The sequence below is a fragment of the Hemibagrus wyckioides genome, linkage group LG19 (assembly GCF_019097595.1).
Source record: "Hemibagrus wyckioides isolate EC202008001 linkage group LG19, SWU_Hwy_1.0, whole genome shotgun sequence".
Classification (NCBI taxonomy): domain Eukaryota; kingdom Metazoa; phylum Chordata; class Actinopteri; order Siluriformes; family Bagridae; genus Hemibagrus; species Hemibagrus wyckioides.
Genome location: NC_080728.1, coordinates 22,151,443 through 22,178,125, shown reverse-complemented (window position 1 = coordinate 22,178,125; position 26,683 = coordinate 22,151,443). Strand labels below are relative to the sequence as shown.

The window sequence follows — 26,683 nt, the reverse complement described above, 5'->3', positions numbered from 1 at the left end:
AGTACCTGCAGAGTGTGCAACTCACAGAGTCTCTCACACACACACACACACACACACACAGCTGGTTTATCGACAGGAGGTAGACGATGGACACTGAGAGCTCACACACTCGTGACAGGTACACACACACACACACATTTAGCTAAACAGACCAGCGGAGATGGAAACAGTGATGCTAACTGCTGGTGGGATTTAGAGACATACACTAAAGGTCTAGATGGTGTGTGTTTCTGTGCTTACGCTGGTAATGAGTCGGGAGTGTGTGTGTGTGTGTGTGTGTGTGTGAATGCATTGAATAGGGTGGTTTTTTGAGAGTGACACGGGTACTGTGATGCATCCGCCAGGCAAGAATTTGCTCGTTAGGACAGTGTGTGTGTGTGTGTGTGTGTGTGTGTGTGTGTGTATACTCACTAGTTCTCAGAGCTTCAGCCAGAAAAGACGAGTGTAAGCTGGAGGAAAAGAGTGACGCATCATGAATTACCTGCTTAGCAACACAGCTGTAATGTTGATTTCTTTTTTACTGTAGTGTGTAGTGTTTGTGTGTTGTGTGTAGTGTTTGTGTGTTGTGTGTAGTGTGTAGTGTTTGTGTGTTGTGTGAAGTGTGTAGTGTGTTGTGTGAAGTGTGTAGTGTTTGTGTGTAGTGTTTGTGTGTTGTGTGTAGTGTGTGTTGTTTGTGTGTAGTGTGTGTTGTTTGTGTGTAGTGTGTATTGTTTGTTGTGTGTAGTATTTGTGTGTTGTGTATAGTGTTTGTGTACTGTGTGTAGTGTTTGTGTGTAGTGTGTGTAGTGTTTGTGTGTAGTGTGTATTGTTTGTTGTGTGTAGTATTTGTGTTGTGTGTAGTGTGTATTGTTTGTGTGTAGTGGTTGTGTGTAGTGGTTGTGTGTAGTGTTTTTGTGTAGCATGTGTGTGTTGTGTGTAGTGTTTGTATGCTGTGTATAGTGTTTGTGTGTAGTGTTTGTGTGTTGTGTGTAGTGTTTGTGTGTAGTGTTTGTATGTTGTGTGTAATGCAGTGTTGTATGTGTGTGTGTTTAGGTTGTAGTATGTGTAGTGTTTGTGTGTTGTGTGTAGTGTTTGTGTGTAGTATGTGTGTGTTGTGTGTAGTGTTTGTGTGTAGTGCAGAGTGTTGTATGTTTGCGTGTGTTTAGGTTGTAGTATGTGTAGTGTTTGTGTGTTGTGTCTAGTGTGTAGTATGTGTGTGTTGTGTGTAGTGTTTGTGTGTTGTGTGTAGTGTAGTGTGTGTAGTGTTTGTGTGTTGTGTGTAGTATGTGTGTGTAGTGTGTAGTGTTTGTGTGTTGTGTGTAGTGTTTGTGTGTTGTGTGTAGTATGTGTGTGTAGTGTGTAGTGTTTGTGTGTTGTGTGTAGTATGTGTGTGTAGTGTATAGTGTTTGTGTGTTGTGTGTAGTGTAGTGTGTACTATGTGTGTGTTGTGTTAATGTATTCCTCTGCCTCTGACAGTTAGAGTTTTACGTTTTGACGTGTGGTGATGTCATGCAGTGGATCCGTGGAGATTCACGTCTGTCAGCGTGCTTGCAGTATAAAGCCTCAAGACTCACAGTTTGACCTTGACTCTAGAGGTTATGATTCACAAGTCGACTCGGAGTTCATTGTTTACGATAAATGAATTGATTCAGGATTCAAATGTTCGACTCGTGATTTGATTCTGGATGTTATACATATATACGTATTTCTGACTCCATATTTGACTTCCAGGTTAGAGCCTCTGAGCTTTGACTTGATTTGACTCTAACTCTATTTGACTCCTGATTCGGCTTGAGCTTTATAGCTATTGACTCCTGATTTGACTCAGGCACCAAACATTATGACTCATGATCGACTTCAGTGTTCATGACTCAAGATTCAAATCTCACTTCAAAGCTTTTACTTGTGATTTGACTTCAAGAGCATTCAGAGTTTATGACTCGTAAACGTTCTCAGACCTCAGAGCTTTGACTCGACTCATGAACCAAAATCTTTTGACTCAGTAGGTGCTTTTACATGGACACTTGTAATCTGATCGTAACAGGACTAGAAGCACAATCAGATTAAAAAAGTGTCATGTAAACACATCAATCGGATGGAATTTGCCAAATCTGATTAAAATTTCAATCGGATGGTAAGGGGTGGTTTAAACCATTTTTAGTCCGATCGAGAGGACATGTAAACACTTAATCAGATGGAATATGTTCCTGGAAAGTTCTGCGCATGTGCAGTGGCGTATGACGTATGGATGTTGATACAAATGACGTATGACGTACGGACGTTTTCGTGGACTGTGCGCATGTCAAAAGATCTAATCCGATTCTAATCATGTGTCATGTGAACGCGCATAACAATCTGATTACTTTATACCGCATTCATGTAAACGCTGCGATCGGATTCGTCAATCTGATTGAATTCAGTCCGATCTGATTAAAAAGTGTCCATGTAAACGCACCTACTGCTTAACTTTAGCTTTAATGACTCATAATTTGACTAATTCTTTTTCCTAAAGCTTATGAATCTGACTCGACTGAGACTGCATCGTGACTCGAGGAATTAACGCTTCATGCAGAAAACAAGACGTTTTTTAAGTTAATTTAAACTTCATGTGACAATTAGAGTTTGTCAAACTGCATAAAGAATAACTGAAGTCTGAACAGATGACTTTAACCCCTCTGTGCCCCAGATATTTATGGTTAAAAGCAGATCGTGTGTGTGTGTTTGTGTGTTTGTGTGTGTGTGTTTGTGTGTGTGTGTTTGAGTTGGTGTTAGCATGAAGGCTAATCAGTGTGTTTATTGCAACTTTAATTACAAGAAAATCCTTTTATTTCCCATTTAATTTCCTCTTCATGTAGCTAATCACTACAACTCTGATGGTTGAAGTTAGCGGTGCTAGGTTAGCATGCTAGTTACCAGATGTTCTAGCCCGCATGCTAATTAAGCTAGTTGGGTTTTGGGGGATTTTCGGTTGCTCAGTTCTCACAGTGGAGATGGAGAGAACGCTGCACAAATCCATTTTCCTCATGTTTATTTCTTGTCGATTCATCTATTTGTCATAAAAACACATAGAACAAGCTGTAGTACACACACACACACACACAGACTTTAAATGAGTATAATGGCTGGTAATCATGTGGCGTAGTGGTATTGGCTGCTTTCTCTTCAGCTTTTATCCATTGTTTGTTTCCTTGGCTGTGAAAGCAGTTGATATTTTCCTGGCAGCCGAACAGAAACCTCTCGTTTTGGTTTGTTGTCTCTGTGGACGTTAAAACGGCTCTCAGATGGCAGGCACTTTTGTGGTGACTTCAATCTGTTTTTATTGGCGCTCTCATTAACATGCTGCGTAGAGAAGTGCACTTTCCCTCCGCCGGGATCCAGAACTCTTACAGCAGAGTAGTGAGGAGGACGACACACCGGGAAGAGCTCTAAGGAACAGGAAGAGCACTAACTCTATAGGAAGAGCACTAACTCTATAGGAAGAGCACTAACTCTATAGGAAGAGGTCTAAAGAACAGGAAGAGCACTAACTATATAGGAAGAGCTCTAAGGAACAGGAAGAGCACTAACTCTATAGGAAGAGCTCTAAGGAACAGGAAGAGCACTAACTCTATAGGAAGAGCTCTAAGGAACAGGAAGAGCGCTAACTCTATAGGAAGAGGTCTAAGGAACAGGAAGAGCACTAACTATATAGGAAGAGCTCTAAGGAACAGGAAGAGTGCTAACTCAATAGAAAGAGCAGTAAGGAACAGGAAGAGCACTAACTCTATAGGAAGAGCTCTAAGGAACAGGAAGAGCACTAACTCTATAGGTAGAACTCTAAGGAACAAGAAGAGCACTAACTCTATAGGAAGAGGTCTAAAGAACAGGAAGAGCACTAACTATATAGGAAGAGCTCTAAGGAACAGGAAGAGCACTAACTCTATAGGAAGAGCACTAACTCTATAGGAAGAGGTCTAAAGAACAGGAAGAGCACTAACTATATAGGAAGAGCTCTAAGGAACAGGAAGAGCACTAACTCTATAGGAAGAGCACTAACTCTATAGGAAGAGGTCTAAAGAACAGGAAGAGCACTAACTCTATAGGAAGAGCTCTAAGGAACAGGAAGAGCACTAACTCTATAGGAAGAGGTCTAAAGAACAGGAAGAGCACTAACTATATAGGAAGAGCTCTAAGGAACAGGAAGAGCACTAACTCTATAGGAAGAACACTAACTCTATAGGAAGAGGTCTAAAGAACAGGAAGAGCACTAACTATATAGGAAGAGCTCTAAGGAACAGGAAGAGCACTAACTCTATAGGAAGAGCACTAACTCTATAGGAAGAGGTCTAAAGAACAGGAAGAGCACTAACTCTATAGGAAGAGCTCTAAGGAACAGGAAGAGCACTAACTCTATAGGAAGAGGTCTAAAGAACAGGAAGAGCACTAACTATATAGGAAGAGCTCTAAGGAACAGGAAGAGCACTAACTCTATAGGAAGAGGTCTAAAGAACAGGAAGAGCACTAACTATATAGGAAGAGCTCTAAGGAACAGGAAGAGCACTAACTCTATAGGAAGAGCACTAACTCTATAGGAAGAGGTCTAAAGAACAGGAAGAGCACTAACTCTATAGGAAGAGGTCTAAAGAACAGGAAGAGCACTAACTATATAGGAAGAGCTCTAAGGAACAGGAAGAGCACTAACTCTATAGGAAGAGCACTAACTCTATAGGAAGAGGTCTAAAGAACAGGAAGAGCACTAACTCTATAGGAAGAGGTCTAAAGAACAGGAAGAGCACTAACTATATAGGAAGAGCTCTAAGGAACAGGAAGAGCACTAGCTCTATAGGAAGAGCACTAACTCTATAGGAAGAGGTCTAAGGAACAGGAAGAGCACTAACTCTATAGGAAGAGCTCTAAGGAACAGGAAGAGCACTAACTCTATAGGAAGAGGTCTAAGGAACAGGAAGAGTGCTAACTCAATAGAAAGAGCAGTAAGGAACAGGAAGAGCACTAACTCTATAGGAAGAGCTCTAAGGAACAGGAAGAGCACCAACTCTATAGGTAGAACTCTAAGGAACAAGAAGAGCGCTAACTCAACAGGAAGAGCACTAACTCTATAGGAAGAGCTCTAAGGAACAGGAAGAGCACTAACTCTATAGGAAGAGCTCTAAGGAACAAGAAGAGCGCTAACTCAACAGGAAGAGCACTAACTCTATAGGAAGAGCTCTAAGGAACAGGAAGAGTGCTAACTCTATAGGAAGAGCTCTAAGGAACAGGAAGAGCGCTAACTCTATAGGAAGAGCTCTAAGGAACAGTAAGAGCGCTAACTCTATAGGAAGAGCACTAACTCTATAGGAAGAGCTCTAAGGAACAGGAAAAGCACTAACTCTATAGGAAGAGCTCTAAGGAACAGTAAGAGCGCTAACTCTATAGGAAGAGCACTAACTCTATAGGAAGAGCTCTAAGGAACAGGAAGAGTGCTAACTCTATAGGAAGAGCTCTAAGGAACAGGAAGAGCGCTAACTCTATAGGAAGAGCTCTAAGGAACAGTAAGAGCGCTAACTCTATAGGAAGAGCACTAACTCTATAGGAAGAGCTCTAAGGAACAGGAAGAGTGCTAACTCTATAGGAAGAGCTCTAAGGAACAGGAAGAGCACTAACTCTATAGGAAGAGCTCTAAGGAACAGGAAAAGCACTAACTCTATAGGAAGAGCTCTAAGGAACAGGAAGAGCACTAAGGAACAGGAAGAGTGCTAACTCTATAGGAAGAGCACTAACTCTATAGGTAGAGCTCTAAGGAACAGGAAGAGCGCTAACTCTATAGGAAGAGCACTAACTCTATAGGTAGAGCTCTAAGGAACAGGAAGAGCACTAACTCTATAGGAAGAGCTCTAAGGAACAGGAAGAATGCTAACTCTATAGGAAGAGCTCTAAGGAACAGGAAGAGTGCTAACTCTATAGGAAGAGCTCTAAGGAACAGGAAGAGCACTAACTCTATAGGAAGAGCTCTAAGGAACAGGAAGAGCACTAACTCTAGGAAGAGCTCTAAGGAACAGGAAGAGCACTAACTCTATAGGAAGAGCTCTAAGGAACAGGAAGAATGCTAACTCTATAGGAAGAGCACTAACTCTATAGGTAGAGCTCTAAGGAACAGGAAGAGCGCTAACTCTATAGGAAGAGCACTAACTCTATAGGTAGAGCTCTAAGGAACAGGAAGAGCACTAACTCTATAGGAAGAGCTCTAAGGAACAGGAAGAATGCTAACTCTATAGGAAGAGCTCTAAGGAACAGGAAGAGCGCTAACTCTATAGGAAGAGCTCTAAGGAACAGGAAGAGCACTAACTCTATAGGAAGAGCTCTAAGGAACAGGAAGAGCACTAACTCTAGGAAGAGCTCTAAGGAACAGGAAGAGCACTAACTCTATAGGAAGAGCTCTAAGGAACAGGAAGAATGCTAACTCTATAGGAAGAGCACTAACTCTATAGGTAGAGCTCTAAGGAACAGGAAGAGCGCTAACTCTATAGGAAGAGCACTAACTCTATAGGTAGAGCTCTAAGGTACAGGAAGAGCACTAACTCTATAGGAAGAGCACTAAGGAACAGGAAGAGCGCTAACTCTATAGGAAGAGCTCTAAGGAACAGGAAGAGTGCTAACTCAATAGAAAGAGCAGCAAGGAACAGGAAGAGCGCAAACTCTATAGGAAGAGCTCTAAGGAACAGGAAGAGCGCTAACCAAACAGGAAGTGCTCTAAGTGAAGAGTGAATGTTATTGTCAGGAGTCACCTCTGTAAGCTTCCTTTTAAATTGATGCTCAGTTACAAAACTACAGCAGCACACATCAGATTTACTTTGACACACTGGTGGATGTGGGCGTGGCTATATAGCCATGGAAACCAAGGTAATTAGCAACAAGTCGAATCTATCTAATTTAATTTAATCACTGTCTCTCTGATGGTGTTATGACTCTGACATGCGAGAACACAGAACCACGACCTGCACCAGCAGCAGGCCATGCATCGATTTCAGGCCTCAGGAAGCAGTGCTGACATCACTTCCTGTAAGAGACAGTAACAGAGTAACGATCTTGGGCATTATCGTTGAAGCTAAATGTTTACTTCAACGTGTACATGTTTACAGTTTTCTGTAGCAGAAGTGGGCGGAGCTATCTGAAGTCCCTGGTTAAGGAAAAATGTTGTTTTTTTCAGTTGGAATAAATCCCTTCATCACAAAAGTGACAGAAATCTTACAACCAGCTACATTTAAGTGACCTCCAAGGTAACGCTGAGGACCACAGCATGAAATCTCCATCAGATATCTCTGTGTCCTGTGTGTAGGAGACAGGAACCTCACAGTTCCTTCCTGTCTCTGTAGGAATGATGAGTGTTGCTGATGGTGAAGCTCAAATGTGTGTGAACTTATGTAGCTTTTAGTGAAAACTCAGAGGTTTGTTGTCCTCAGCAGCTGCAGATACAGGTAAATATGCACCATGAGGAAGCAGTTTGTGGAAGGACTTCATCAGAAATGTTCTGTACCTGTCAAAAGGGGTGGGGCCAGCAGACTTGGAGACTGACTGGTCCTGTGGAGGAACCTCCTGAGGAACCGCATGCTGATCTGTCATCTCCTCTGGTCACGTCTGTGGTGTAGTGCGAAGAACAACGTGCATGCTGCTGGATGAATCTGGAGTTCTTCACCATGCTCCTTTAGCAGCTCGTCATCACACAATTCGACCACAACACAAAGCAGCGTTTGAAAAGCGGCGAGGGTTTCGGCGTGAGATGCTTTTAATTGGATGTGACTGATCTTAAATTCAGTCATTATGCTTTTATGAGGATTTTTGTTTTTGAGGAACGACCATCGAGGCCTGGTAATAAAGAGCACGCTGAATTAGCGTTTACGAGTGTCTGCTTCTTGAAAAAATATGTCTATTTTTTTTTTTGCCAGAGAAAAAAGTTCTCTGGGTTTCAGACAGTTTCACTTTCCATATGAAGTTAATGAAGCGAGTCAGACTCCAACCAGTTCAGACTGAAAATCATCTAAAGAACCCAAATTACAATCCAACTGTGATACAAAAGCAGGAAACTGTACTCACACACACACACACTGGCTGTGTATGTAGCAGGTGGTACTTAAGTGCCAGCTAATAAAAAAAACATCACTTCATCACAAAGACGTCTGAAATCTTTAAAGTTGCCCCAAAGGTGTTTGTTTAAGCGGGCCCAGGATGGAACCCTGAGGAATGCCGCATAAAAACAGCCATCAAATTCTTAAACGTCTAAGCTTTTTTTAAATATAAAAGCTGAAACGTCTGGGTGTTAAATGTGTATATTAACATGATTAACATTAGCATAGTGTTAGCATTAGCATGGACCACTGACTAAGTAACTGACAGTGATGTTTGTTTGTGTTTTGCAGATTTACACTGACTGGGCCAATCACTATCTGAGTAAAGCAGGCTGTCCTCGACTGATAAAGGATCTAACACAAGACATTCCTGATGGAGTTCTGCTAGCTCACATCATACAGATCATCGGTAAGATTGCATGAGGGTGTGTGTGTGTGTGTGTGTAAATATTCACTACTCTCCAACACGTTTTGAGGAGTAGCTCCACATGTTAATATTAGATCAGATTCGTTCAATCCCCTGTAAATCATCGAGACGTGAGCCAATCACAGATGACTCTGAGCTCATGGATATGAAAGAGGATAGAAAGCTATTCCTCCAGATGTGTTACACCACCAGGTGGCGCTGGGTTAGCAGCAGATGTGATAGTTGTCTCACTATCAGTCTGTACAATCACAAGCTCCGCCCACAAAACGATCCCTGAATCGGCTCTCAGTGTGGAGTCGAGTATTCAACACAGTGAATCAAACTGTATTAAATAGTGGAATGAAATGATTCAGTGAAACATTTGGTAAAGAATCAGAGAGTTAGATAAATGTGCTGAGAAAAAAATCAGTTATAATCACTACATCTCTCCTCTACAGTAAAGTATGTGTGTCCCATGTGGTTCCTTAAACAAGCCCTGTGTGTGTGTGTGTTTTCTCTCCTGTGGGTGTGTCTGAAACTTTAGCATTGCCCTTGGCTCTGGCAGCTCAGAAACTTTCAGCCAACAGCTGATGAAGTAACAGCCGGACAGGAGTCAGTGTACATACACATACACTATATTGCCAAAAGTATTCGCTCACCTGCCTTGACTCGCATATGAACTTAAGTGACATCCCATTCCTAATCCATAGGGTTCAATATGATGTCGGTCCACCCTTTGCAGCTATAACAGCTTCAACTCTTCTGGGAAGGCTGTCCACAAGGTTTAGGAGTGTGTTTATGGGAATTTTTGACCATTCTTCCAGAAGCGCATTTGTGAGGTCACACACTGATGTTGGACGAGAAGGCCTGGCTCTCAGTCTCCGCTCTAATTCATCCCAAAGGTGTTCTATCGGGTTGAGGTCAGGACTCTGTGCAGGCCAGTCAAGTTCATCCACACCAGACTCTGTCATCCATGTCTTTATGGACCTTGCTTTGGTCACTGGTGCACAGTCATGTTGGAAGAGGAAGGGGCCAGCTCCAAACTGTTCCCACAAAGTTGGGAGCATGGAATTGTCCAAAATGTCTTGGTATGCTGAAGCATTCAGAGTTCCTTTCACTGGAACTAAGGGGCCAAGCCCAGCTCCTGAAAAACAACCCCACACCATAATCCCCCCTCCACCAAACTTTACACTTGGCACAATGCAGTCAGACAAGTACCGTTCTCCTGGCAACCGCCAAACCCAGACTCGTCCATCAGATTGCCAGATGGAGAAGCGCGATTGGTCACTCCAGAGAACGCGTCTCCACTGCTTTAGAGTCCAGTGGCGGCGTGCTTTACACCACTGCATCCGACGCTTTGCATTGCACTTGGTGATGTATGGCTTGGATGCAGCTGCTCGGCCATGGAAACCCATTCCATGAAGCTCTCTGCGCACTGTTCTTGAGCTAATCTGAAGGCCACATGAAGTTTGGAGGTCTGTAGCGATTGACTCTGCAGAAAGTTGGTGACCTCTTCGCACTATGCGCCTCAGCATCCGCTGACCCCGCTCCGTCAGTTTACGTGGCCTACCACTTCGTGGCTGAGTTGCTGTCGTTCCCAAACACTTCCACGTTCTTATAATACAGCTGACAGTTGACTGTGGAATATTTAGGAGCGAGGAAATTTCACGACTGGATTTGTTGCACAGGCGGCATCCTATCACAGTTCCACGCTGGAATTCACTGAGCTCCTGAGAGCGACCCATTCTTTCACAAATGTTTGTAAAAACAGTCTGCATGCCTAGGTGCTTGATTTTATACACCTGTGGCCATGGAAGTGATTGGAACACCTGATTCTGATTATTTGGATGGGTGAGCGAATACTTTTGGCAATATAGTGTACATACATACACACACACACACACACACACACACGGTCTGGTTTCAGTTCTGGCTCCCACATGGCGGAGAGACTCGGATAGTGAGGGCGTGGTTTCTGTGTGTGTCTGTGTGTGTATTTACACTAAAGCTTAGTTCTGCTTTTGCTCCTGCAGCAAATGAGAAGGTGGAGGACATTACAGACTGCCCCCGGAGTCACTCTCAGATGGTGAGTCTGATTCTTTATCATCATCATCACAATATTACAATATTCTAACTTTACATGAGTGTGAGAGATTATCAATGTGTAACACACAAAGAGGGGTCAAAGGTCAAAGTATAATAAGTAAAAATAGAAGCAGAGCAGAAGGATAAGAGGAGGGGCTTATAGACCACAGGATTACAGGAGGAGCTTATAGACCTCAGGATGGTAAGAGGAGGAGCTTACAGACCTCAGGATGGCAGGAGGAGGAGTTTATAGATCTCAAGATGACAGAAGGAAGAGCTTATAGATGTTAGGATGATAGGAGGAGGAGCTTATATACCTCAGAGTGGCAAGAGGAAGGGCTCTTAGACCTCAGAATGGTAGGGGGAGGAGCTTACAGACCTCATAATACTGTGTGTTACTAATGTGTGTGTGTGTGTGTGTGTGTGTTTTTATTTTTTGTGGGGATGCTGCTGACCCAGCATGGACATTACAATGCCAGCATATTGACCTCATGGGGATGTTTTTGTCCACATAATAACACTCCAACAATGTGTGTGTGTGTGTGTGTTATTACTGTACTATGCTTTACTCAGCTTTATGGTGTTATGGTGGAAGAGGTAGAGGATTAGGTGGTGTATTTGTTTTTGTGTGTGTACGTGAGTGTAAGTGGGTGTGTGTGTGTGTGTGTGTGTGTGTGTGTGTGTGTGTGTGTGGTTAATGGGGGGTTTACAGTAAGGAAGTGCGTCTAGAGACGGTTGAATAGAGGAAGCTGAGGTCGCTGAGACATTTTACAGTCATGTGGGCTGAAACACAGATACAAATACACACACACACACTGGGACACCTGCAGCCAGCTTTCAGTTACAAGTATTTGTATCTGTATTCAGTGTGTGGATAATGCCTTGGAGTGTGTGAAGAGCTAAAGATAAGGTAAATACATTGTAAATATGCCGTGTGTGTGTGTGTGTGTGATAAAAAGAGCCAGAGAGATAAAGTTTGTGTCTAAATGAAACTTGTTTTATTTTTGTGCGTTTGAAATGTGAGTCACAATACACTTGTGTAAGTGGTTAAAGGACTCTGTTGCTAGGCAACTGGCGAATATGGCTGTCCACAATTAGCTAGCTGATGACTCGAGATAACTAGCATGAAGGTCTTTTAAAGCAGCAGTGACATGGATCATTAGACCAAATTAGCCGCAGAGTGAACTTTTCTCTCAGAGATGTGGGTAAATTAATAAAAAATAAATAAACTCTGTGATTTAAATAAAGATTTAATTAAAGTTAGCACTGATGAGTAGCTACAATGACTTAGCATGAGCAAGCTAAACTGCGCTAATTATAGTAATTAAACTGAGATGCTAATACACAGTCTGATCTGTGTATTCTGTCTGAATGTGTATCTGTCTGATCTATCTGATCTGTTGGTCTATCCTTACCATCTGTTTGTCTGTCTGTCTGATCTGTCTGTCTGTCTGCATGATTTGTCTGGTCCAGCCATCTGATCTGTGTGTCAGTCTATCAGATCAGATTTTTTATGCATAATCTCTATTTATTTATCTATTTGTTTTTCTGCCCACTTTTCTCTCTGTCATGTCCACTGTCTGTCTGTCTGCTTTTCTGTCTGTCTGTCTGTCTTTATATTCGCTGATGAGATCAGACAGATTTCAGACAGACAGACAAACAGACAGAGGTTGACAGACAAACACTCAGACAAACAGACAGACAGACAGATGCAGACAGACATACAAACAGACAGAGGCTGACAGATGCAGACAGACAGACAGAGGCTGACAGACAGATGCAGATAGACAGACACACAGATAGATAGATAGATAGATAGATAGATAGATAGATAGATAGATAGATAGATAGATAGATAAACTGAGGTTCAAAACACTCACACACACACACACCTCGTGAGTGCGGTGAAGTTGTAAAGTCTTCATTGATGTGAGACCAAATGGCCTCGATTAACGATCTGTCCAATTAGGAGAGTCATTAATGAACCACAGCACACTTCAAAAGCACACACACACACTCAATGTGCACACCTCTGTTCTAAACAAAGTAAGCTAGGCATTATGACCTGCACTAGTGAGTGTGTTTGGCTAGTTAGCTGGTGGACAGTTTATCCTGTCAGATTGGTTACCATGACGACGGTGTGCTAACACACTGTAGTACAGCACAACAGCTCTGTAGCTCAGTGTAGTGAGTGTAGAGATCAGAGTGTGTACACATTTACACTGCACACAGCTGTAGAGTGTTACTGTACTGTGTGCAAGTGTGCATGGGGCTCTTTTGATCTGTGTGTGTGTGTGTGTGTGTGTGTAAGGGTCTCATAAAGCATCATCTGGTCTCCATATGTTAACGCGCTATGCACTCTGTACACAACACTAATACAACTAGTCTAACATTCTGCTCAGCTGTCTGTCTGCTTGTCTGATCCATCTGTCTGTCTGTCTGATCCATCTGTCTATCTGTCTGATCCATCTGTCTGTCTGACTGATCCATCTGTCTATCTGTCTGATCCATCTGTCTATCTGTCTGATCCATCTGTCTGTCTGTCTAATTCATCTGTCTGTCTGTTCTATCTGTCTATCCATCTGATCCATCTGTCTATCTGTCTGTCTGATCCATATGTCTATTCATCTGATCCCTCTGTCTATCTGCCTGATCTATCTGTCTATCTGTCTGATCCATCTGTCTGATCCATCTGCCTGATCTATCTGTCTATCTGTCTGATCCATCTGTCTATTTCCCTGTTCAATCTGATTGATTAATCTGTCTAACTCTCTGTCTGCTCCTTCTGTCTGTATTCCTGTCTGTGTATCTGATCTAACACAGGTCTTTCTGTTTGACTATCTATCTATCTATCTATCTATCTATCTATCTATCTATCTATCTATCTATCTATCTATCTATCTATCTATCTATCTATCTATCTATCTATCTAGATTTGGTTGTTTGTGTGTTAGAGTTTGTGCTGTAGCTCTGACACACACACACGCACACGCACAGAGGATACACCCACATACAATGTTTTTTAACAGTAAACTGTAACGTAGTAACATGGCTAAAATGTGTGTGTGTGTGTGTGTGTGTGTGAAACTTTTGGGCAGTTCTGTAAGTGTGGAGTTTTCCTGCCTTGAAACACTGATCTGTCTTTAATTAGGAATTTAACTTCAGTGGCAAAGAATAAATATTTCCTATAAATAATATTTATGGTCACATATGTGGAGCGGGTGTGGGTTTATGAGCTGTGTGTGTGTGTGTGTGTGTGTGTTAGAGAGAACAGGATCGGTTTGTGTGCAATGAAGACTGTAAATCTGACTGAGTTACTGCCCCAGTGTAAATAACCCCTGTGTGTGTGTGTGTGTGTGTGTGTTTCCGCATTTGTTTTGTGTGTCTGTATGAAGATATGTGTGCGTTTGTGTGTACTTGTATGTGTGTTTGTGTGGGGGGGGGAGTGAGTGTGTGTGTACCTGTGTGTGTGGGGGGGGTGTACCTGTGTGTGTCTGTTCATACCTGTATGTGTTGGTGTGTGTGTGTTTGTATGTTCCTTTTGTGTGTCTGTTTTGTGTACTTGTGTGTCTGTCCATATGTATATGTGTGGGTATGTACCTCTGCATATATGTGTGTATGGAGATGTGTGCTTCTGTGCATACGTGTGTGTGTTGGTGTTTGTGTGTACCCATGTTTGTGGAGGGATGTGTGTGTGTGTGTTTGTGTCTGTCCATATGTGTGTGTTTGTGTGTGTGTACCTGTGTGTCTGTGTGGGGATGTGTGTGTGTTTGTGTGTTTATGTGTGTGTGTAGGCATATGTGTGTGTGTAGTTGTGTGTTTATGTGTACCTGTACATATGTGTGTGTATGGGGATGTGTGTGTATGTGTGTGTGTACCTGTGTGTGTGTGTCTGTGCATACCTGTGTGTATATATGTGTGTGTGTGTGTACCAGTGTTTGTTTGGGGATGTATGTGTGTGTTTGTGTGTTCCTTTTGTGTGTACCTGTGCATATGTGTGTGTATGTGTATATTGGGACGTGTGTGTGTGTGTCTGTATTAACACAATCTCTTCAGTCTCAGCATCTTTAACACAGGAAAACAATCAGTGACAGTGTGATGAGATGAAGCAGAGTGACAGTTTCTGATCAGATGTAGATTAAACTCCGCCCACACTGACTCAGGGATGTCTGTCACTCGCCAAAATCAGTGTGTGTGCCTGTGCGCATGTGCGTATTCAGCAGTTTTTGACATTTCCCGTTGGCTACACACACAATAAGCCATTCTTTCTAATAAAGTGCAGTGTGTGTGTGTGTGTGTGTGTGTGTGTGTGTGATTAGCATACTCTCAGTTGGCCTTTGTATTATTACGACCCTCACGTGGACCACAACACTCTGACCTGAGTGTGTCACTGGTGTAGGTGTGACACACTGACGCCAGTGTGTCCAAGTGACCGTGTGTGTGTGTGTCTGTGTGTGTGTGTGTGTGTGTGTGTGTGTGTAGAATGCCCTCCGGGGTCGTATGAGGGTCGTGATTAAGTGTGTGTCTAAGTCTTTGCCACAGCGCCGTCTTTTGTGAGCGTATGACATCATCAACACAGGCATGCATCACACACACACACACACACACACACACACTAGAACTATATTCTGATTCTTATAAGTGGTGAGTCAGGATTACTTACTACTGATGGCTTTCTTCTCTGAAACACTCATCTGATATGTGTGTATGTGTGTGTGTGTATGTGTGTGTGTGTGTGTGTGTGTTTCAGATTGAGAATGTGGAGTCTTGTCTAACATTTCTGGAAGCCAGAGGAGTCAGTGTACAGGGCCTGAGTGCTGAAGGTAGGACACACCCTCCATCTCTCTCTCTCTCTCTCTCTCTCTCTCTCTCTCTCTCTCTCTGTGTTATATGTTTGTTATATACAGTGTGTATGATATGTGCATGGTATCTGTGTGTGGTGTGTATGTTATGTAAAGTGTGTTTTGTGTGAATGTATTGTATAGTATGTGTGTGTATGTGTGTGTGTGTGTGTGGTGTCTGTGTGTGGTGTGTATGTTGTGTGAATGTATTGTAATGTGTGTGTATGATGCATTGATTGTGTGTGTGTTTTGTGTCTGGTGTTTTGTGTCTGTATGGGATGGATAAGGTGTGCTAGATGTGAAAGGATTGTTTATTGTGTGTGAGAGGGGTGTGTATGTTGTGTGGAGTGTGTGTTTGTATCATGTAGTTGTGTATGTATGTGTGTTTGTTGTATAAGGTGTGTAATATGTCACAATGTGTTAATGTTTCAGTTATTAGGTATATTAATTTGTGTGTGTGTGAGTGTGTATAATTGTGTAACCACTTTGTTATTTTACAGTTATTCGTGTGTGTATATGTGTGGTGTGTTTCGTGTATAAGGTGTGTATAATAGTGTAACCACCTGCTCATGTTGCAGTTATTAAGTATTTCTGTGTGTGTGTGTGTGTGTGTGTGTGTGTTTGATATCTACGGTGTGTATAATAGTGTAACAGCTTGCTCATGCAACAGTTATGTATATTAATGTGTGTGTGTGTGTGTTCTCTCCTCACAGATGTGTGTAAGGGGAACCTGAAGGTGATCCTGGGTCTGTTCTTTGTTTTATCACGTTATAAGCAGCAGCAGCAGCAACAGCAGCAGTACCTCCAGTCTCTAGTGGAGCTTCAGCAGCAAGTCACACACACACACTCACCTAAAACACAACAACGAGCTCCAGACATGCAGTCCAGGTACACACACACACACACACACACTCACACTCACCTAAAACACAACAACGAGCTCCAGACATGCAGTCCAGGTACACACACACACTCACCTAAAACACAGCAACCAGCTCCAGACATGCAGTCCAGGTACACACACACACACACACACACACACACACTCACCTAAAACACAGCAACCAGCTCTAGACATGCAGTCCAGGTACACACACACACACACACACACACACTCACCTAAAACACAGCAACCAGCTCTAGACATGCAGTCCAGGTACACACACACACACACACACACACACTCACCTAAAACACAGCAACGAGCTCCAGACATGCAGTCCAGGTACACACACACACACACACTCACCTAAAACACAGCAACCAGCTCCAGACATGCAGTCCAGGTACACACACACACACACACTCACCTAAAACACAGCAACCAGCTCCAGACATGCAGTCCAGGTACACACACACACACACACACACACACACTCACCTAAAACACAGCAACAAGCTCCAGACATGCAGTCCAGGTACACATACACACACACACTCACCTAAAACACAGCAACCAGCTCCAGACATGCAGTCCAGGTACACACACACACACACACACACACTCACCTAAAACACAGCAACGAGCTCCAGACATGCAGTCCAGGTACACACACACACACACACACACACACACATCTAAAACACAGCAACCAGCTCTAGACATGCAGTCCAGGTACACACACACACACACCTAAAACACAGCAACCAGCTCCAGACATGCAGTCCAGGTACACACACACACACACACACACCTAAAACACAGCAACCAGCTCCAGACATGCAGTCCAGGTACACACACACACACACACACACATCTAAAACACAGCAACCAGCTCCAGACATGCAGTCCAGGTACACACACACACACACACACACACCTAAAACACAGCAACCAGCTCCAGACATGCAGTCCAGGTACACACACACACACACACACACACACACACACCTAAAACACAGCAACCAGCTCCAGACATGCAGTCCAGGTACACACACACACACACACACACACACATCTAAAACACAGCAACCAGCTCTAGACATGCAGTCCAGGTACACACACACACACACACACACACTCACCTAAAACACAGCAACCAGCTCCAGACATGCAGTCCAGGTACACACACACACACACACACACACTCACCTAAAACACAGCAACCAGCTCCAGACATGCAGTCCAGGTACACACACACACACACACACACACACTCACCTAAAACACAGCAACCAGCTCCAGACATGCAGTCCAGGTACACACACACACACACACACTCACCTAAAACACAGCAACCAGCTCTAGACATGCAGTCCAGGTACACACACACACACACACACACACTCACCTAAAACACAGCAACCAGCTCTAGACATGCAGTCCAGGTACACACACACACACACACACACACATCTAAAACACAGCAACCAGCTCTAGACATGCAGTCCAGGTACACACACACACACACACACACATCTAAAACACAGCAACCAGCTCTAGACATGCAGTCCAGGTACACACACACACACACCTAAAACACAGCAACCAGCTCTAGACATGCAGTCCAGGTACACACACACACACACACACACACACTCACCTAAAACACAGCAACCAGCTCCAGACATGCAGTCCAGGTACACACACACACACACACACACACACTCACCTAAAACACAGCAACCAGCTCCAGACATGCAGTCCAGGTACACACACACACACACACAGACACACACACTCACCTAAAACACAGCAACCAGCTCCAGACATGCAGTCCAGGTACACACACACACACACACACACACTCACCTAAAACACAGCAACCAGCTCTAGACATGCAGTCCAGGTACACACACACACACACACACTCACCTAAAACACAGCAACCAGCTCTAGACATGCAGTCCAGGTACACACACACACACACACACACTCACCTAAAACACAGCAACCAGCTCTAGACATGCAGTCCAGGTACACACACACACACACACACACACACACACTCACCTAAAACACAGCAACCAGCTCCAGACATGCAGTCCAGGTACACACACACACACACACACACACACTCACCTAAAACACAGCAACCAGCTCCAGACATGCAGTCCAGGTACACACACACACACACACACACACACTCACCTAAAACACAGCAACCAGCTCCAGACATGCAGTCCAGGTACACACACACACACACACACACACACTCACCTAAAACACAGCAACGAGCTCCAGACATGCAGTCCAGGTACACACACACACACACACACACTCACCTAAAACACAGCAACCAGCTCCAGACATGCAGTCCAGGTACACACACACACACACACACACACCTAAAACACAGCAACCAGCTCCAGACATGCAGTCCAGGTACACACACACACACACACACACACACCTAAAACACAGCAACCAGCTCCAGACATGCAGTCCAGGTACACACACACACACACACACCTAAAACACAGCAACCAGCTCCAGACATGCAGTCCAGGTACACACACACACACACACACACACACCTAAAACACAGCAACCAGCTCCAGACATGCAGTCCAGGTACACACACACACACACACACACTCACCTAAAACACAGCAACCAGCTCCAGACATGCAGTCCAGGTACACACACACACACACACACACTCACCTAAAACACAGCAACCAGCTCCAGACATGCAGTCCAGGTACACACACACACACACACACACACACTCACCTAAAACACAGCAACGAACTCCAGACATGCAGTCCAGGTACACACACACACACACACACTCACCTAAAACACAGCAACGAGCTCCAGACATGCAGTCCAGGTACACACACACACACACACACTCACCTAAAACACAGCAACCAGCTCTAGACATGCAGTCCAGGTACACACACACACACACACACACACACTCACCTAAAACACAGCAACCAGCTCCAGACATGCAGTCCAGGTACACACACACACACACACACACACTCACCTAAAACACAGCAACCAGCTCCAGACATGCAGTCCAGGTACACATACACACACACACTCACCTAAAACACAGCAACGAGCTCCAGACATGCAGTCCAGGTACACACACACACACACACACACTCACCTAAAACACAGCAACCAGCTCCAGACATGCAGTCCAGGTACACACACACACACACACACACACACATCTAAAACACAGCAACCAGCTCCAGACATGCAGTCCAGGTACACACACACACACACACACACTCACCTAAAACACAGCAACCAGCTCCAGACATGCAGTCCAGGTACACATACACACACACACTCACCTAAAACACAGCAACCAGCTCCAGACATGCAGTCCAGGTACACACACACACACACACACACACACTCACCTAAAACACAGCAACCAGCTCCAGACATGCAGTCCAGGTACACACACACACACACACACTCACCTAAAACACAGCAACCAGCTCCAGACATGCAGTCCAGGTACACACACACACACACACACTCACCTAAAACACAGCAACCAGCTCCAGACATGCAGTCCAGGTACACACACACACACACACACACTCACCTAAAACACAGCAACCAGCTCCAGACATGCAGTCCAGGTACACACACACACACACACACTCACCTAAAACACAGCAACCAGCTCCAGACATGCAGTCCAGGTACACACACACACACACACACACACACTCACCTAAAACACAGCAACAAGCTCCAGACATGCAGTCCAGGTACACACACACACACACACACACACTCACCTAAAACACAGCAACCAGCTCCAGACATGCAGTCCAGGTACACACACACACACACACACACACTCACCTAAAACACAGCAACCAGCTCCAGACATGCAGTCCAGGTACACACACACACACACACACACACACACTCACCTAAAACACAGCAACCAGCTCCAGACATGCAGTCCAGGTACACACACACACACACACACACACACTCACCTAAAACACAGCAACCAGCTCCAGACATGCAGTCCAGGTACACACACACACACACACACACACTCACCTAAAACACAGCAACCAGCTCCAGACATGCAGTCCAGGTACACACACACACACACACACACACACACACTCACCTAAAACACAGCAACCAGCTCCAGACATGCAGTCCAGGTACACACACACACACACACACACACACACCAAAATGAGTTCTTAGTTATGGTTCCTTATAGAAAGTACACTTTTGTCTTAAGTTCCCGTTAAGCCAGTGTGTAACCCCGTCCTCATAAACCGCTGCAAACATGTACACAGTGTAACAATGTTCTCTCTCTCTTTCACACACACACACACACACACACACATACACACACACACACACACACACACACGCATACACACACACACACACAGACACACAGACACACACAAATATTTAATATTTTTTTGTTTTAGAATTACTTTATTCTGTTAGAAACAATGTTACAGTGGCTTCATTGGCTCCACCCACTGATATTCCTGAGCTCTGGTTGTTCAGTGCAAATCTAATTGTGGATTGTGTGTATGTGTGTGTGTGTGTGTGTGTGTGCGCGTATGTGTGTGTGGAGACCAACCATAAGGTGGAGCCATTGTGTTATTCCTCATGAACCGTGTGACATGTGTGTGTGTAACACTGTCAGCATTTAAGTGTGTGAGATGAAAGATGTAGTGTGTGTGGTGAGAGAAACGGAGTGAGAACATCTGGAAAAAAAAAACAATAAATTGAAATGACTGACAAAGTGAGAGATAGATGAGAGAGAGAGAGAGAGAGAGAGCAGGGGAGAGAAGATAGAAGAAAGAAGAAAGAAAAAATAAAAAGAGAGAAATTATCAGAGAGGGAAAGACAGGCCAAAAAGTAGGAACAAACAGAAAGAGATGGAGTGAAATAATCAGAGAGAGAGAGAGAGAGAGACAGACAGACAGACAGACAGACAGAGAGAGAGAGAGAGAGAGAGAGACAGACAGACAGAGAGAGAGAGAGAGAGAGAGAGAGCAATAAATAATAAATAGAGAGAATTTGAGGAGAAAAATGGAGAAAAGAAAAAAAATAGAAACGGAAATAGAGAAAGAACAGCTGTCTGTGGTCATGGGGGTTTGTGGGGTTTCTCTGACAGCTGCTCTCAGAGTCTCTCACACACACACACAGACACACACACACACACACACACACACACATACATACGATTGGCTGAAAAGGAAAATAAACACACCGTTATAACGATGTTTGTTGTAAATACATGTCATTAAGTAAATATGTCATTAGTGTATTTAATAAAAACATTAGTGTTAGTGTGAACACACCAAAATAAAACAGCTTTTTATAACATACACACACACACACACACACACCCTCCTCACAGCTCATAGTTACAGTCTGAGAGAGCAAGGCTTTCTATAGCCAACACCTGCTCTACACACACACACACACACACACACACACGAGAGAGCAAGAGCGAGAGATTGAAACAGAATGACTAAAACAAAGAGTGAAAGAGAGTTGGTGGAGTGGTGGTGTGTGTGGGTATGTAGAAGGTGTTGTTGAGTGGGTTAAGAGTGTGTGTGGTGTGTGTGTGATGATGTCGGATGGAGGTCACTTCGATCTGTCTCTCTCTCCTTCACAACCACCGACTCCAAAAACCAGGCTACCATCATGGAGGAAAAACGACAGAGATGGGTACTGTGTGTGTGGTGTGTGTGTGTGTGTTTGTGTGTGTGTGTGTGTGTGCGTGTGTATTGTATCAAAATTGCATACTTCTGCACTAATATATACTCAAACATCAACACTGCTGCACTAACACGTGTGTAATGACGTACTGTGATATTTATAGTTTGAGTAATTGCTATTTTTTCATTCCCTCGTGTATGCATTAGCAAATAGTTTACAGAACAAGACAAAATTCTTCAGAACATCAACAGTAGATCTGTCAGTTTACCTCAGCTCTGTCAATATTTACCTTAGATCTGTCAACATTTACATCAGATCTGTCAACATTTACCTTAGATTTGTCAGTTTACCTCCGATCTATGAACATTTACATCAGATCTATCATTTACATCAGATCTATCAACATTTACATCAGATCTATCAACATTTACCTCAGATCTATCAACATTTACCTCAGATCTGTCAACATTTACATCAGATCTGTCAACATTTACCTTAGATTTGTCAGTTTACCTCAGATCTATCAACATTTACATCAGATCTATCAACATTTACCTCTAATCTGTCAACATTTACATCAGATCTATCAACATTTACCTCTAATCTGTCAACATTTACATCAGAGTTGTCAGGTCACCTCAGATCTGTCAACATTTATCTCAGATCTGTCAATATTTACCTCAGATCTGTCAATATTTATCTCAGATCTGTCAACATTTACCTCAGATCTGTCAATATTTACCTCAGATCTGTCAACATTTACATCAGATCTGTCAACATTTACCTCAGATCTGTCAACATTTACCTCAGATCTGTCAATATTTACCTCAGATCTGTCAACATTTACCTCAGATCTGTCAATATTTACCTCAGATCTGTCAACATTTACATCAGATCTGTCAACATTTACCTTAGATTTGTCAGTTTACCTCAGATCTATCAACATTTACATCAGATCTGTCAATATTTACCTCAGATCTATCAACATGTACATCAGATATATCAACATTTACCTCTAATCTGTCAACATTTACATCAGATCTGTCAGGTCACCTCAGATCTGTCAACATTTACATCAGATCTGTCAACATTTACCTCAGATCTGTCAACATTTACCTCAGATCTGTCAATATTTACCTCAGATCTGTCAACATTTACCTCAGATCTGTCAATATTTACCTCAGATCTGTCAACATTTACCTCAGATCTGTCAACATTTACCTCAGATCTGTCAATATTTATCTCAGAGTTGTCAGTTTACCTCAGATCTATCAACATGTACCTTAGATCTGTCAACATTTACCTCAGATCTGTCAACATTTACATCAGATCTGTCAACATTTACATCAGATCTATCAACATTTACTTCAGATCTGTCAATATTTATCTCAGAGTTGTCAGTTTACCTCAGATCTGTCAACATTTACATCAGATCTGTCAACATTTACCTCAGATCTATCAACATTTACATCAGATCTATCAACATTTACCTCAGATCTGTCAATATTTATCTCTGTGTTGTTAGCATACCTCAGATCTGTCAATATTTACATCAGATCTATCAACATTTACCTCTAATCTGTCAACATTTACATCAGATCTGTCAGGTCACCTCAGATCTGTCAACATTTACCTCAGATTTGTCAATATTTACCTCAGATCTGTCAATATTTATCTCAGAGTTGTCAGTTTACCTCAGATCTATCAACATGTACCTCAGATCTGTCAACATTTACATCAGATCCTGTCAACATTTACCTCAGATCTGTCAACATTAACCTCAGATCTGTCAACATTTACATCAGATCTATTAACATTTACCTCAGATCTGTCAATATTTATCTCAGATCTGTCAATATTTATCTCAGATTTGTCAGTTTACCTCAGATCTGTCCACATTTACATCAGATCTGTCCATATTTACCTTAGATCTGTCAACATTAACCTCAGATCTGTCAACATTTACATCAGATCTATTAACATTTACCTCAGATCTGTCAATATTTATCTCAGATCTGTCAATATTTATCTCAGAGTTGTCAGTTTACCTCAGATCTATCAACATGTACCTCAGATCTGTCAACATTTACATCAGATCCTGTCAACATTTACCTCAGATCTGTCAACATTTACCTCAGATCTGTCAACATTTACCTCAGATCTGTCAATATTTATCTCAGATTTGTCAGTTAACCTCAGATCTGTCAACATTTACATCAGATCTGTCAACATTTACCTCAGATCTGTCAACATTTACATCAGATCTGTCAACATTTACCTCAGATCTGTCAACATTTACATCAGATCTATCAACATTTACATCAGATCTGTCAACATTTACATCAGATTTGTCAATATTTATCTCAGAGTTGTCAGTTTACCTCAGATCTGTCAACATTTACATCAGATCTGTCAACATTTACCACAGATCTGTCAACATTTACATCAGATCTGTCAATATTTATCTCAGAGTTGTCAGTTTACCTCAGATCTGTCAACATTTACATCAGATCTGTCAACATTTACCACAGATCTGTCAACATTTACATCAGATCTGCCAACATTTACCTCAGATCTGTCAACGTTTACCTCAGATCTATCAACATTTACATCAGATCTGTCAATATTTACCTCAGATCTATCAACATGTACATCAGATATATCAACATTTACCTCTAATCTGTCAACATTTACATCAGATCTGTCAGGTCACCTCAGATCTGTCAACATTTACATCAGATCTGTCAACATTTACCTCAGATCTGTCAACATTTACCTCAGATCTGTCAATATTTACCTCAGATCTGTCAACATTTACCTCAGATCTGTCAATATTTACCTCAGATCTGTCAACATTTACCTCAGATCTGTCAACATTTACCTCAGATCTGTCAATATTTATCTCAGAGTTGTCAGTTTACCTCAGATCTATCAACATGTACCTTAGATCTGTCAACATTTACCTCAGATCTGTCAACATTTACATCAGATCTGTCAACATTTACATCAGATCTATCAACATTTACTTCAGATCTGTCAATATTTATCTCAGAGTTGTCAGTTTACCTCAGATCTGTCAACATTTACATCAGATCTGTCAACATTTACCTCAGATCTATCAACATTTACATCAGATCTATCAACATTTACCTCAGATCTGTCAATATTTATCTCTGTGTTGTTAGCATACCTCAGATCTGTCAATATTTACATCAGATCTATCAACATTTACCTCTAATCTGTCAACATTTACATCAGATCTGTCAGGTCACCTCAGATCTGTCAACATTTACCTCAGATTTGTCAATATTTACCTCAGATCTGTCAATATTTATCTCAGAGTTGTCAGTTTACCTCAGATCTATCAACATGTACCTCAGATCTGTCAACATTTACATCAGATCCTGTCAACATTTACCTCAGATCTGTCAACATTAACCTCAGATCTGTCAACATTTACATCAGATCTATTAACATTTACCTCAGATCTGTCAATATTTATCTCAGATCTGTCAATATTTATCTCAGATTTGTCAGTTTACCTCAGATCTGTCCACATTTACATCAGATCTGTCCATATTTACCTTAGATCTGTCAACATTAACCTCAGATCTGTCAACATTTACATCAGATCTATTAACATTTACCTCAGATCTGTCAATATTTATCTCAGATCTGTCAATATTTATCTCAGAGTTGTCAGTTTACCTCAGATCTATCAACATGTACCTCAGATCTGTCAACATTTACATCAGATCCTGTCAACATTTACCTCAGATCTGTCAACATTTACCTCAGATCTGTCAACATTTACCTCAGATCTGTCAATATTTATCTCAGATTTGTCAGTTAACCTCAGATCTGTCAACATTTACATCAGATCTGTCAACATTTACCTCAGATCTGTCAACATTTACATCAGATCTGTCAACATTTACCTCAGATCTGTCAACATTTACATCAGATCTATCAACATTTACATCAGATCTGTCAACATTTACATCAGATTTGTCAATATTTATCTCAGAGTTGTCAGTTTACCTCAGATCTGTCAACATTTACATCAGATCTGTCAACATTTACCACAGATCTGTCAACATTTACATCAGATCTGTCAATATTTATCTCAGAGTTGTCAGTTTACCTCAGATCTGTCAACATTTACATCAGATCTGTCAACATTTACCACAGATCTGTCAACATTTACATCAGATCTGTCAACATTTACCTCAGATCTGTCAACGTTTACATCAGATCTATCAACATTTACATCAGATCTATCAACATTTACCTTAGATTTGTCAGTTTACCTCAGATCTATCAACATTTACATCAGATCTGTCAATATTTACCTCAGATCTATCAACATTTACATCAGATCTATCAACATTTACCTCAGATCTGTCAATATTTATCTCAGAGTTGTCAGTTTACCTCTAATCTGTCAACATTTACATCAGATCTATCAGGTCACCTCAGATCTGTCAACATTTACCTCAGATTTGTCAATATTTACCTCAGATCTGTCAATATTTATCTCAGAGTTGTCAGTTTACCTCAGTTCTATCAACATGTACCTCAGATCTGTCAACATTTACATCAGATCCTGTCAACATTTACCTCAGATCTGTCAACATTAACC

The 26,683-nt window shown here is 42.3% G+C and overlaps 1 protein-coding gene across 18 annotated transcripts in view; it reads left to right on the top strand.

The window, feature by feature from the left end:
* The window catches only part of nav3 (neuron navigator 3), a 219,433-nt gene that overhangs the window by 142,011 nt on the left and 50,739 nt on the right, over nucleotides 1-26,683 (top strand). For 12 of the 18 annotated variants that reach the window (XM_058417161.1, XM_058417159.1, XM_058417158.1 and 9 more), the window contains 4 exons: nucleotides 8,370-8,487; nucleotides 10,518-10,570; nucleotides 15,320-15,392; nucleotides 16,124-16,298. In XM_058417161.1, the coding sequence (XP_058273144.1) occupies nucleotides 8,370-8,487; nucleotides 10,518-10,570; nucleotides 15,320-15,392; nucleotides 16,124-16,298 (419 nt within the window). Of the gene's footprint in view, nucleotides 1-28; nucleotides 119-457; nucleotides 500-8,369; nucleotides 8,488-10,517; nucleotides 10,571-11,349; nucleotides 11,480-15,319; nucleotides 15,393-16,123; nucleotides 16,299-16,321; nucleotides 16,370-19,421; nucleotides 19,447-20,551; nucleotides 22,051-26,683 lie in introns of those variants that run through there. The other 6 variants (XM_058417163.1, XM_058417162.1, XM_058417165.1 and 3 more) reach the window with 6 other exon arrangements.